This window comes from Oncorhynchus mykiss, chromosome 30 (genome assembly GCF_013265735.2).
Source record: "Oncorhynchus mykiss isolate Arlee chromosome 30, USDA_OmykA_1.1, whole genome shotgun sequence".
Lineage (NCBI taxonomy): Eukaryota > Metazoa > Chordata > Actinopteri > Salmoniformes > Salmonidae > Oncorhynchus > Oncorhynchus mykiss.
In genome coordinates this window covers 42844718-42859470 of record NC_050570.1, presented here as the reverse complement: position 1 = coordinate 42859470, position 14753 = coordinate 42844718, and the positions used below count along the sequence as shown (strand labels likewise).

The window sequence follows — 14753 nt, the reverse complement described above, 5'->3', positions numbered from 1 at the left end:
TGATTCCGCGGGCCCGTATCGAATCAGGTCACGGGACGCTTACGGCCCCCGGGCCGGCCTTTGCCCAGGCCTGCTGAAGACAATACTATGAACACAGCACTGAGAGAAGACAGATTTTCTCCCTTGTGTAGAACACCAAGCTCAAAGAGACCATATGAACTCCACACACACCACACACACACCACACACACACACACACGCACACACGCGCACACACACACACACACACACACACACACACACTGACTGATCTCCATGCAAAAATACACTTAGATTGAATCGAGTGTGCAAGATGAACAGAGACAATGTGATGGTGAATGGAAGGAGCATTTCCAGGCCATAGGTATGAAATCGAAAGCATGTAGACACTCAAGCAGGTATGAAAGTGAGTGCAAGTCCTGAGATGGAGAGAGCTTTAAACCAACTGAAACGTTTGTTGAATGAGAAATGTGTGTGAGCCACCAGGAATATGAAGTGTGATATGTATGTGCACGATGCATCCCAATGGAAATGCATTCAGAGTATCCACACAGCCTTTACAATAACACAACCACTTCCTGCAAATATGTTAGAATTTTATTTTATATATATTTTAAGAGACATATCAGCTATGAAATTAGCAGATAGACTTCAATACTCTCAAATAACATTTCTTGGAGGGAGGTGGGGTCCATTGATTTTGTTAGTCACTCTCACTCAGATATATTAAACATTTTACTCCAATCCATGTCAAAATGTGTAGAATTGCAGGAAATTAGCTGTAAAACTGCACATGTTTCTCTCCACCACATGGCAAAATGTGTAGAAATTGCAGCAAACTTGATTTATAACTGCAACATTTTCTCTACGCCCTATGGATGTGGGTACTGTACCCAGACCGGAGAGCCACTGCGGTCCCTCATGATGAGATCAGATTTTTTTTGTGGCCCGCACAACTGTTTTTCACTGTGTATGTTGCTAGTTATTATTACAGTATAATAACTGTATTATAAGTTGAAAATAGTATAAGTTTTAAACCATACGGTATGTAGAGCAGCAGTAGTAGTAACAACCTGATATGGGGGAAGTGATAAAAATACTAGGAAATTAATCATACAGTAGCAGAGAGAGTACAAAGTGGTTGTTTAACCCTTTGGCAGATATGAGCACAGGGTTTGAGCATTCTACGGTGGTCGCTGCGCCATATGCTCAAACCGGTGTGATTAGAACAATTTACTCAATACGATTGACGCAATGGTCAGCGTTCGAGCTGGCCACACTTTATTTTCACAGAAACAATTTGCACAAACACAGTCCTTACAACTATATGGACTACGGAAGATATGGACTATGGAAGATACAGAGCGGGGAGGTAGAGTTCAAGGAGAATGGTCAACAGCTGGCAGTAGGTGGCATGACAAACTAGATGTCCATATCTTCTCCACTGTCCATACAGCAACCATGTTGGTCACATGGAAGGTGAACCACCTGACGAGAGAGAAAGATCAAACCGGACTTTGTGCTTGACTATAAACTCCAAATGGGAGCAGTGAATAAGGTGGACATGATAAACAGTTTTGTGGAATGCGCCCACACAACTGGTATAAGATTTTTTTCCCCATGTGATCGACACTGCTGTCCTCAATGGCCACATAGTTCTCCACTGCCAGCTAATAGGTGAGATGATTACTGAACAATATATTTTTTAAATTGGACATACAGTTCACATACAAATCACTTACAGTTCCATTATGCATTTATATTGACAATATCTTACCCACCTAAACCACTCCCTCATCATCCTTACCACTCCCTCATTCTCCCCTCTCCCCCATAGGTGAGGTGATTACTTACCAAAAGTACAGAGAGAAGCTCATGAGAGAGCTGCTGGAATAGCACCACACCCCTCGGCGTCCATCCACTGGGGGCAGTCCTGCTGCGGACAATCCCCTACACCTCAATGCACAGCATTTTCCCTCAGAAGTCCCTCAAACTGCTACTCAAAGCAATCACACACGGAGGCACTGCAAAGTCTGCCTGTCCAGCACCAGGAGAAGGAAGCAGAGGAGGTTGCCAAAGTACAGGTGTTTAGCTTATGACACACCCGTGTGTGTTTCGCCATGCTTTGGGGAGTACCATATGCTCAAGCACTATTGAGCACATCTGCAGCAATTACTGACTGACAGACTTGATAGGTGACCTGCCATGATGCAAATGCCTTAAGGGGTGGGAATTTAGTTTTTGTTGTTTAATCATTACATATTGAAATATGGGTTATGCATATTTATAAGTTGTCAGTCTTTTCTTGCTGTTTTCTTTTCTCTAGTAAAACTTGTTTTTGTTGCTCAACCACTATTACTAATTCAATAAAATAGACAACCACATATAGGCATGTCTTTTCTTGCTGTTTGTTCCTTCAGTAAAACTGTAAAGGAGTGTACAATACATTATGCTCCAAAAATAGATACATACCGTGTGCTACAGTAGAAACGACAACACAGAAACAAATATTATAATGTAATAAGGCGCTTACTTTGAGAGGAACGCACACAAGTCCAAAGTAATTATTAGTAAGGAAAACAACAATGAAGGCAATGTGGGCACCACCTGGAAAATATGCCAGAGGGAAAATCTTCGGCCAGGTTCTGTTCTGACTGGAGATGCGCAAATGTCTGCTTACTTGACCTTGGCCTCTCATCGAAGAGAGACATTTGTCTGTCTCATCTAGCTAATCCTCACCTTAGCACATTAGCATAGCATGCCTCAAATATAAATCAAATCAAATGTTATTTGTCACATACACATGGTTAGCAGATGTTAATGCGAGTGTAGTGAAATGCTTGTGCTTCTAGTTCCGACAATGCAGTCATAACCAACGAGTAATCTAACCAAACAATTCCATGTTATTAATGATATATTAAAGGACAATTTTTTTTTCTTTCAAAAGCAAGGACATTTCTAAGTGACCCCAAACTTTTGAATGATAGTGTATTTAGAACTCACATGTGAAAAGGTTAATTGAATATATCCACATTCACAGTCACACTGATATTCAGTACAATATGAATGGCCATGGCCCTAAGACTGATTGGACTGTACCAGAGTAAGTGACCCTCTGCAATGCCACCCTTAGCCTTGTAAATTTGCCCATTTGAAAGTTAATATTTTGTCTGTATCCTTTTCTCAAAAGTCACTAGAAATTAGCATTTAAAATTTGGGGGTATGTCCCCTGACCCCCGTAGCAAAATGTGTGTCCCAAATGACAGAGTTGTTCCTATGCTTCTCTGTGTGTGTGTTGTGTTGGCCAGTACATAAGGTACATTTGGGTCCAGAGCCCTGCAGTACCAGAGTCCTGGAGAGAAACAAGAAGGCTGCTCCATCTGTTAGAGCCTACAGAGCCAAGCAGACCACTGTGATGATATGATATTTGTGACACACAAACACAAACACACCAGCTGCGGCCCCACCAAAATAACCACACAGAGAGACACACAGACCACAGACTGAACAAAACACTAGTCACAATGAATCTTTAAAACGAGTCAAAGGCATCATTGAATAGTTTACTTGATAAAAACACTGACAGTATGTTTACTAAATTAGCTTTATGGCTAAAATCTAGTACAGAACCTCAATGTTTAGTGTCTGTGTCAATAGTTTAATAAATATAACCAGAATTCAAAAGGCCAGGTGGAGCTATTATTATATTTATCCAACCTTGACCGAGCTACTACATGTGCCAAGGTGCTAGTGGTCGATATGGGATTCAGTAAAGTATTTCACTTGCATAGAAGTATTGTCCACACAGCTGCAGTGATGGGAATGATCCACTAGGTGGGAGAAGGAATCCATTATTGACAATGAACCTCACACAACACTACACTCTTAGAAAGAAAGGTGCTATCTAGAACCTAAATAGGTTATCTGGCCGTCCCCATAGGAGAAGCCTTTGAAGAACCCTTTTTGGTTCCAGCTACATAGAAACCGAAAGGGTTCTACCTGGAATCTAAAAGGGTTTGGCTTGAAGACTAAATGTTTACAGAGAGACCATAGTCAACAGAGTATGTAAACACAATACAGTCTATGGTAAACACACAAACAAGTGAATACATATACGCTACTGCTTGTTTCTATCTCTGGTTCTTACCATGGCTGTCTACTATGTGTAATACCTGCCCAGCTTACCAAAACTGTATTTTTGATAGTTCCCATAACATTCGTTAGGTCAAGGCAAATGTTCTCATGACACAAAAACTGTCCAGTCATGCTGGTGATTATATAATATTTGTATAAAACATTCACCTGATGTTGCAAGAACGTTCCTAGAACATTATTTAATGTGTTTTTCAAAGGTTCCTAGAATATTTCATTAGGTTGTGGGAAAGGTCTGTTGGGAACATTGTGGGTATATCACAAAATGTGAAATACTGTTGTAACATGGCTACAGGTTCATCTGCCTCACCTAAAGCCCGTTCTTGTGGGAAGCTGCTATAGACCACCAAGTGCTAACAGTCCGTATCTGGATAACGTGTGAAATGCTTGATAATGTATGTGATATCAACATAGAGGTTTATTTTCTGGGTGATTTTAAATATTGACTGGCTTTCATCAAGCTGCCCACTCAAGAAAAAGCTTAAAACTGTTGCCAGTGCCTGCAACCTGGTTCGGGTTATCAGTCACCCTACCAGGGTACTTACAAACAGCACAGGAATGAAATCATCAACATGTCTTTTTTTATTTAACCTTTATTTAACTAGGCAAGTCATTTAAGAACAAATTCTTATTTACAATGACAGCTTAAAGGCCCCTTTATTGGCTCAAATAGCCGACCAATCAGCCTGTTACCAACCCTTAGCAAACCTTTGGAAAAAATGGTGTTTGACCAAATACAATGGTATTTTACAGTAAATAAATTGACAACAGACTTCCAGCATGCTTATATATATTACAATGAAAGCCTACACCAGCCAAACCTGGGACAATTGTGGGCCACCCTATGGGACTCCCAATCACAGCTGGTTGTGATACAGCCTGGATTTGAACCAGGGTGTCTGTAATGACACTTCTAGCACTGAGATGCAGTGCCTTAGACCACTGCACCACTCGGGAGCCCCATAGTGTAGGACATTCAAAAAGCACGCCACTTAAACAAATGACTGATGATTGACAGAGAAATGTATGATGAAAAGATTGTGGGAGCTGTTTTGTTAGACTTTTGACATTATCAATCATAGTCTGCTACTGGAAAAAAAAGTATGTGTTATGGCTTTATACCCCTGGCTATATTGTGGACAAAGAGTTACCTGTCTAACAGAACACAGAGGGTGTTCTTTAATGGAAGCCTCTCAAAGATAATACAGGTATAATCAGGAATTCCCCAGGGCAGCTGTCTAGGCCCCTTACTCTTTTCAATCTATACTAATGATATGCCAATGGCTTTGAGTAAAGCCAGTGTGTCTATGTATGCAGATGACTCAACACTATACACATCAGCTACTACAGCGACTGGAATCACTGCAACACTTAACAAAGAGCTGCAGTTAGTTTCAGAATGGGTGGCAAGTAATAAGTTAGTCCTAAATATTTCCAAAACTAAAAGCATTTTATTTGTGACAAATCATTCACTAAACCCCAACTAAATATTGTAATAAATAATGTGGAAATTGAGAAAGTTGAGGTGATTACACTGCTTGGAGTAACCCTGGATTGTAAACTGTCATGGTCAAAACATGTCGATACAATAGTAGCTAAGACAGGGAGAAGTATGTCTGTAATAAAGCGCTGCACTGCCTTTATAACAACACTATCAACAAGGCGGGTCCTACAGGCCCTAGTTTTCTCACACCTGGACTACTGTTCAGTCACAAAGAGGGACCTTGTAAAATTGGCTCAGAACAGGGCAGAACGGCTAGCCCTTAAATGTGCATATGCCTGCAAATTGCTCATGGCTCAAAATGGAGGAGAGATTGACTTCAACACAACTTGTTTTTATAAGAAGTGTTGACATGCTGAATGCACAAGGTATCTGTTTAAACAACTAGCACACGGCTCTGACACCCATGTATACCCCACAAGACATGCCACTAGAGGTCTCTTCATAACTGATGCAAGCAGTTGAATCAGATTTTTTTTAAAGAGATAAAAATACACCTTATGGATAAGCGGGGACTGTAAAGAGAATCACACAGGCACAGACACACGCTTACACATACACATGATAATACACGCACTTTACACACACTTACAAATGGATTTTGCATTGTAGATATGTGGTAGTAGAGTAGTGGCCTGAGTGAACACATTTAATGTTTTGTGAAAAGTGTTATGAAATGTAATGTCATGTAATATTTTTAAGTGTATATAACTTCCTTAAATGTTACTTCTTATGGCTGCAGGGGCAGTATTGAGTAGCTTGGATGAAAGGTGCCCAGAGGTGCCCAGAGTAAATGGCCTGCTCCTCAGTCCCAGTTGCTAATATATGCATATTATTGTTAGTATTGGATAGAAAACACTCTGAAGTTTCTAAAACTGTTTGAATGATGTCTGTGAGTATAACAGAACTCATATGGCAGGCAAAAACCTGAGAAGAAATCCAAACAGGAAGTGAGAAATCTGAGGTTGGTCGATTTTCAACCCAGCCCCAGCCCCTTTCGACCCAGCCCCCAAATACTTTTTGACGTTTTTGTCCGATGTTAGGCTCGACCTGCACAAGCGTTTGGATTTGTATACCTAAGCTCTAACAAAAGTAGCTACTTGGACATAAATAATGGACATTATTGAACAAATCAAGCATTTATTGTGGAACTAGGATTCCTGGGAGTGCATTCTGATGAAGATCATCAAAGGTAAGGGAATATTTATAATGTTATTTCTGATTTCTTTTGACTCCAACATGGCGAATAAAATAAAGAATTCTGAGTGCCGTCTCAGATTATTGCATGGTTTGCTTTTTCCGTAAAGTTTTTTTGAAATCTGACACAGCGGTTGCATTAAGGAGAGGTATATCTATAATTCCATGTGTATAACTTGTATTTTCATCAACATTTATGATGAGTATTTCTGTTAAATTGATGTGGCTATGCAAAATTACTGAATGTTTTTGGAACTAGTGAACATAACGCGCCAATGTATACTCAGATTTTTTAATATAAATATGAACTTTATCAAACAAAACATACATGTATTGTGTAACATGAAGTCCTATGAGTGTCATCTGATGAAGATCATCAAAGGTTAGTGATTCATTTTATCTCTATTTGTGCTTTTTGTGACTCCTCTCTTTGGCTGGAAAAATGGCTGTGTTTTTCTGTGAGTTGGTGGTGACCTAACATAATCGTTTGTGCTGCTTTCGCTGTAAAGCCTATTTGAAATCGGACACTGTGGTGGGATTAATAACAAGATTACCTTTAAAACGGTATAAGATGTTTGAGTAATTTTAATTATGAGATTTCTGTTGTTTTGAATTTGACGCCCTGCACTTTCCCTGGCTGTTGTCAGATCGATCCCGTTAACGGGATTGCAGCCATAATAAGTTGTTTAAATAACTGCCTTGGCAGCAGCTAATGGGGATCTTTAATAAATACAAATACCAATAAAAAAAAAATTCAGTTGTGCGGATGATTCTACGATGTTTCGTTTAGGGTGTAAAAAAACATTCACCTGATGTTACAAGAACATTCCCAGAACACATTTTGGCGGTTCTTTAACAGGTCCCAGAATGTTTCTTTAGGATATGTCAACATTGTTGGGATATGACAAGAGATATGTTCCCACAACACTAAAACTGTCCAGTTGTGCTGACATTCAGATAATGTTTGTATCAGGTTGCATAAAACATTCCTTTGATGTTGCAAGAATGTTGACAGAACAGCCTTACTGAGTTTTTTTAAATGTTCCCATATCATGTAATTTGGTTGTGGGAACAGTGTGGGTATATTACAAGAGATAGGTTCACGAAACACAAAATATGCTCAGTTGTGATGACGTTCATAAAATGTTTAAGTTATGTTGCACAGGACATTCCTATAATGCTGTAAGAATGTTGACATAACACCTGGTCTAGGTTCTTTAAAGGTTAAGGTTAATTAAGTTATGGGAGTTGTCTGGGATGTTGCAAGAATATTATTGTGACATTCACATCATTGCACAGAACATTCCCACAATGTTGCACAATTTCCCAAAAACTTTTTATGATCTTTTTATGATGTTTTATGAAGTTTTTATGATGTTCATAGCATATTTGATTGATGTTCACGCAATATACATTTTACTTTGTCTTGGAGGTCATCAGAACATTGCAAGAACACACGTTTTTACCAAATATTACGACAACATTCTCAGCATGCAAATTTGTAGCTCCTTAAAGCATAGCAAGGCAGGTTGGAATACATCCCTATTATGTTTCTCTCCAAATTTAATGGCAATTCGCATTCATAGGACATTTGAACGGCATTTTAATCACACAAGCACAACCATATTTTTGTACACATATGTTGACAATCTGCACATTATTTAATTTTAATTTTGTCATCTTCATGTTTTTTCTGCACGATAAAATCGATTTGTGAACTACTACTCCCCAATTTTTGGGTGGTCTGGTAAAAATTTGCATAGAGGCCAGGGGAAAGACAGCCTTGCTGTGTACACTACCATTCAAAAGTTTGGGGTCACTTAGAAAAATGTCCTTGTTTTTGAAAGAAAAGCTTTTTATTTGTCCATTAAAATAACATCAAATTGATCAGAAATACTGTGTAGACATTGTTAATGTTGTAAATTACTATTGTACCTGGAAATGTCCGATTTTTTCTGGAATGCCTAAATAGGCGTACAGAGGCCCAAAGGACCATGAAATAATGTGCAGTTTGTCAACAAATGAATGGTAAAACTTGTGTTTGTATGATTAAATGCTTTTCAGTATCATATGAATGAAATTAAAATGCCATGTGTATCTTTCACACCTTGTAATGGGACTTCAATACAGTCCTCAAATGTGAATTGCCATTCAATCTGGAGAGAAACATAATGGGGATGTATTCCAATCTGCTTTAAGGAGTTACAAATTTGCATGCTGAGAATGTTAGATAAAACATTTTCTAAATGTTCTAGAAATGTTTGGAGGACCTCCAAGACAAGTAAAATGTATATAGCGTGAACATCAATGGAATATGATGTTAAACCTAAAACAGAAATGATATGAATGTCATAAAAACTTACTTATTTGGAAATTGTGGAACAGTATGCAACATTGTGGGAATGTTTTGTGCAACCTGTCTCAATATCCCACTAATATTATTGCAACATTAAGGGAATGTCCTGTGCAAGCTAACTTAAACATTGTATGAATGTAACTGAGCATATTTTGTGTTTTCGGAACCAATCTCTCATACTATTCCCACAATCTAATTCATGTTCTGAGAACATTTAAAGAACTCTGAAAGGCTGTTCTGTCAACATTCTTGCAACATAAAATGAACGTTTTTTTTTGCACTCTGAAAAAAACATTATCGGAATGCCAGCACAGGTGAATGTTTTTAGCACCCTAGAATAAACATTGTATAAATCAGCCGCACAACTGGACAGTATTTGGTATTTTGGGGACATATCTTTTGTGATGTCCCCACAATGTTCACACCAGACTGTTCCCACAACCCAATGAAACATTCTGGGAACCATTACAGAAGAGGCAAAACGTGTCTGTGAACGTTCTTGAAACATCACGCAAATGTGTTATACAAACATTGTATTATCATCAGCACAACTGGACAGTTTTTGTGATATGACAAAATGTGGGAGCTTTCACAGAACCAATTTTGGTTTGCTGGGAAAATATTACTGGTACATTGTGCTATTACATTACCTGGAAACCTAATTAACTTTTTTTCGAATATTCTGTGGTGGTTGTTATAGAGAATATTTAAATTAGGGGGCCTCCCGGGTGGCGCAGTGGTTAAGGGTTAAGGGTACTGCAGCGCCAGCTGTGCCATCAGAGACTCTGGGTTCGCGCCCAGGCTCTGTCATAACCGGCCACGACCGGGAGGTCCGTGGGGCGATGCACAATTGGCCTAGCTTCGTCCGGGTTAGGGAGGGCTTGCCCGGTAGGGATGTCCTTGTCTCATCGCGCACCAGCGACTCCTGTGGTGGGCCGGGCACAGTGCGCGCTAACCAAGGTTGCCAGGTGCACGGTGTTTCCTCCGACACATTGGTGCGGCTGGTTGGATGTGCGCTGTGTTAAGAAGCAGTGCGGCTTGGTTGGGTTGTGTATCAGAGGACGCATGACTTGCAACCTTCGTCTCTCCCCAAGGAAGTTGTAGCGATGAGACAAGATAGTAGCTACTAAAACAATTGGATACCACGAAAAAGGGGTAAAATTCAACAACAAAAAAAGAGAATATTTAAATTAAAACATAAAAAAATATATTGTTGTCAAAACCATTATCTGATAAAACCTTAACTATAATCTTAGCTAATGTTCTGGGAATGTTCCCAGTTTGCTGGGGGGAGTCTATGCAAACATTTCTCATTCCTCTTATGCTTTGTGTGTTGATGCAAGCGCTGCAGGGGGATTCCATTATGATATTGTGTATGAGTGTGTGCTAAGAGTGTGGGATAAGGTACAGTGTGTGTAAATAGGAAAGTGAAGACCAGATAAAGAGAAAGAAGAAGAGGACGAAGGGGGAGCAGGGTCATACAGTACATCAACAAAGGCTACGTTTCACTTTCATGTTGCATGCAATAATGTATTGCATGTTTCTCTGTGTTAACAATTCACACATGTACAGTACATAGCTGTGTCCTACCTTCGTAGGGGAGATGTGTGCATGGGAGACGTATCCGTGAACGTTCTCTATTCGGGACAGTTTCTTCTCTGCTACCTGGGCCAGCTCTGGCAGTCCCTCTCCCCTGCCCTCCGTGCCCTCTCTCTCCCCCCTGTTGTGGTGGTGCCTGTCCAGGGTACCATGGTGGCTGCGGAGGGTCCCGTGGTGGCTACCCGGCAGCTCCCTCTCTCTGCCCTCCAAGCCAGGGTAGGGGTGCTGAGGACAGACCTGGGACTGACCTTGGTCCTGCTGGGGGGTTGAACTATCTTCATCCTGAATCCTGTACTTCTGCAGAGTGGTAGATGAAGGGGGGAGAGAGAGGGGGGAGACAGAGAGAAGAGGGCAAGAGATGGGATAGTGAGGGGAAAGGAAGAGATAAAAAGGGAGTGAGAGGCAAAGATAAAATAGAGAAGTGAAGGGGAAAGAGGGGAGAGGGACAGGTTTCTGTTAGTTTTCAGGTCACAGTGGAAGAGGACTAAGCACTTCTAAATGGGCTTAATGTCACTCAGCTAGAACTGTATGAAGATCAAACAGACTTTGTTCCATCACGCTGAGCATACACGCTGTGTGAGGTGTGTGTGTGTCTCTCTGTGTGTGTGTTCGTGTGTGTGTGTGTGTGTGTGTGTGTGTGTGTGTGTGTGTGTGTGTGTGTGTGTGTGTGTGTGTGTGTGTGTGTGTGTGTGTGTGTGTGTGTGTGTGTGTGTGTGTGTGTGCGTGTGTGTGCGCGCGTTTGTGTGTGTTTTTATCTGTAGGGCAGCCCAGGTGTAGGACCAGTGTGGCGCTAATAGCTTTAGGAGTGTTTCCCATTGTTCCATGATGATATAGCCATAACAAATAATAATACAATAATGTTGCTGAGAAAATACACAGCATGATCACATCTAAAACCCTTCCCTTTCACTTTGACCACTGCCTCTCACTGGGACAGCACATACCCACCCAATCAACCAACACAGCACCGCTACAGGACTTTGTCAATCTGGGCCGCTACCAGACAGGTAGTGGGATTTATTCAGACCATGGAAAAAACACCAGTTATTTGGACTCTCTGGGCAATCAGTGACCAGTGATTGGCCAATGAATTAACGACCAGGGAGAAATGGAAATCAGCAGTATTGCGATTTTTTAACCCTTTACACTCTTGAGAATTGGCATATGTGAACAGGGTCAAATTTAAATGCTTCAAACAGAAGAAATATGAGAAGCATATGCATAACCATGGTGGCAATTGAAAGGGAGCACTTTGGAGATTATGGGGAAATTATCAGAACAAAAGGTAAGGACGCAACAGTTCATCATCCAAATCATCCAAACATTATTTTCGCAGCATTTGTCAATAAGGGGTCTAACTGGTGTTGCAATTTACTATGCAGATTAGCTATGCCAGCTAATAAGAAACAACCCAATCAGAACCATTTGGGCTGGCTCCCATTTGATTGTGAGAACATTCAAAATGCAATGGGAACATGGCCATCCCAAAACATTTAAAAATACACTTATGTAGCATGCCATTAAGGAAAAGCATATACAAATGGTAGAGGATGTAAGTAGAAGTATTGTATTTGCTTCCTGGGTCAACCCATTCCAGTTTCCTCTTCTCCCCTCCTCCCAGCCCTGTCAATCACCTAAAAATAAAAGACTCAGTGAGCTCACAGTACTAATCCGGTTTAGTGCAGAGGGCCCAAACAGCAGTAATATGCCCTGGTATATTCACACACCCCACAAAGATACAGTACATTAGGTCTGGGATGTGTACTACTGCTAAATTACTTGATGTTCGAATGGGAATGTGTATGCTCAGTTGAGCTGTTTACATTCTGCTTCATCATTATCACAAGCAGACTGGTGCTCCTGATACTGTAGCTTTGTGAGATAATGTTCATTCCATTGTTAGAGCAGCGGCATTCAAAGTTGGAGTGGGTTCTGCACATAAAAAAAGTATCATATCAAAAAACATTGAAAAATAAAATGCTATTGAGTAAATGTATTCATTGGTTCTCTTCATTTTGAACAGAGAGATGAAAATGTAATTAATTGAAGGTTATTTGTTGATGTAAAATGTGTGGTTGTGTGGAAGAGATATGGGGTGGTGTGTCCCCGCTGAAAAAGTGGAAATACCACTGTGTTAGACTGTACATATGTGTGTGCATAACCTAGCTGAAAAAAAATGTCATTTTTGGATTTGTTTGGATTTGAAAATTCAACCGTTGTAATGTAAAGGGGTGGGGCTCAGGGGCTGTGTGTTGCTGTGGGTGTTTGAGTGAGAATGACAGCGGAGAGCCAAACAGTAAAAGCACAGCCCCCTTCATTATCGATGCATTGTGCCGACTCATTGCAGACTGAAGTCAGGAGCTGAGCCAGAAGCTGAGCATTATGTGTTAGCCAGACTAAAGCCTTCCGCATGCTTCAGTTTGGCTGGCACCTAGCCCGAACCGATCGAGTGTGCTCACATACTTCCTTAAAATATCTTCACTTGAAAAATGAGACAAAATAGTGCTGTTTGTCCATCGTCAGACGTCGTAGCTGGTATACACTTCCTCAAAATAGTCCAAATTAGTCAAAGATAACTTAAGAAATCTGTCGTAAATTTTAGATTTTTTTGCAGAGGAGATCTTAGTCGCGCAATTTTACATCAGTATTACTCAAGTGAAAAATATGCATGAAAATGATCTCTCGTTGAATGACAATAAACACTTAATTGAAGAATTCCTACAGTTGACCAATCACCGACAAATGGGCAAAGACTCCAGCTACCGAACTTTGACTTGCTTCAAGAAAGAAAAATGTGCACGAACAGCCGAAAAAACCCTCTGCCGAAGACCGATGGGAAGATGGGAAGCATGCGGATGCCTTAAGGATTAGATGAGAGAGAATGGAATGGGAAATTCTCACGCTTCTATTCATCAGGGGTGCTGGAGTTGATTTATTAAGCTATCACACTGCCTGGCACAGGCCTAAACATGCATTCTCATGACTGAATTAATTAATTAATTGATGAGTTGCAAACAATGATGTACACGAACCCTGGCTTGCTGATGCTATGTATTTGCCAATGAGAGGCTTTGAAGCCACTGGTCGGACGTATTGGCACTCCTCAGAAGGAGCAGTCCTCCATAGGAATTAATGGAATTATACAGTACTTCAATTAAATAAAAATTACATGTATTTAAACATTTTGTTGTTGTAGTGGGGACAGTAATGTTAGAACTTTTAAAAAACTATACTTTAAAGAAAATGTTTTTCTATATACATATATAGCATTAGTGCAAAGATTGGAAGTCTATGGTAACTGCTAGCATGCTAGTAGATACCATAGACTTCCAGTCATTGCGCGAATGCTAATTAGCATTGGCTTGCGAAACTACCTATAACTTCCTTCATACTGGATGCAGACATAAAAATGGTATCCATGAGTTCATTGACTCTATGGAATTAGATAAAGGGCTTCATTGCCAAAATCCCAAAGTATCCCTTTAATAAATACATTTCTATAGCTTACAAAATAGTTATTTACAATGGTGGGAGAGTCCCAAGATGGAGGCATGGGGGTTTAAAAACAGCACCCCCTGTTAGTCATCTAGTGTATTAATATAAAACATTGGTCGCAAACTACGCTCACTTATCAACTATACCTAATGAATATGTGCTCGAAGAACAAGAGAGAAAAGAGAGACTTCATTGACAAGGCACTCAAACAAACCTGAAGAGTCGTTCAGAAATATATATACTGAACCAAAATATAAACTTAACATGTAAAGTGTTGGTCCCATGTTTCATGAGCTGAAATAAAAGATCCTAGAAATGTTCCATATGCATCAAAAGCTTATTTATCTCAAATGTTGTGCGCAAATTTGCTTGAATCCCTGTTAACTTGTTGAGTGTAAGGGGCAGTATTTTGATGTTTTGATGAAAATCGTACCCAAATGAAACTGCCTATTTCTCAGGCCATAATCTAGAATA

The 14753-nt window shown here is 40.2% G+C and overlaps 1 protein-coding gene across 1 annotated transcript in view; it reads right to left on the bottom strand.

Annotated features, from left to right (window-relative positions):
• The window catches only part of LOC110521846 (discs large homolog 1-like protein), a 187252-nt gene that overhangs the window by 157559 nt on the left and 14940 nt on the right, over positions 1-14753 (bottom strand). Inside the window, exon 2 of the mRNA XM_021599762.2 lies at positions 10776-11081. Within this exon, the coding sequence (XP_021455437.1) occupies positions 10776-11081 (306 nt within the window). The remainder of the gene's footprint in view (positions 1-10775; positions 11082-14753) is intronic.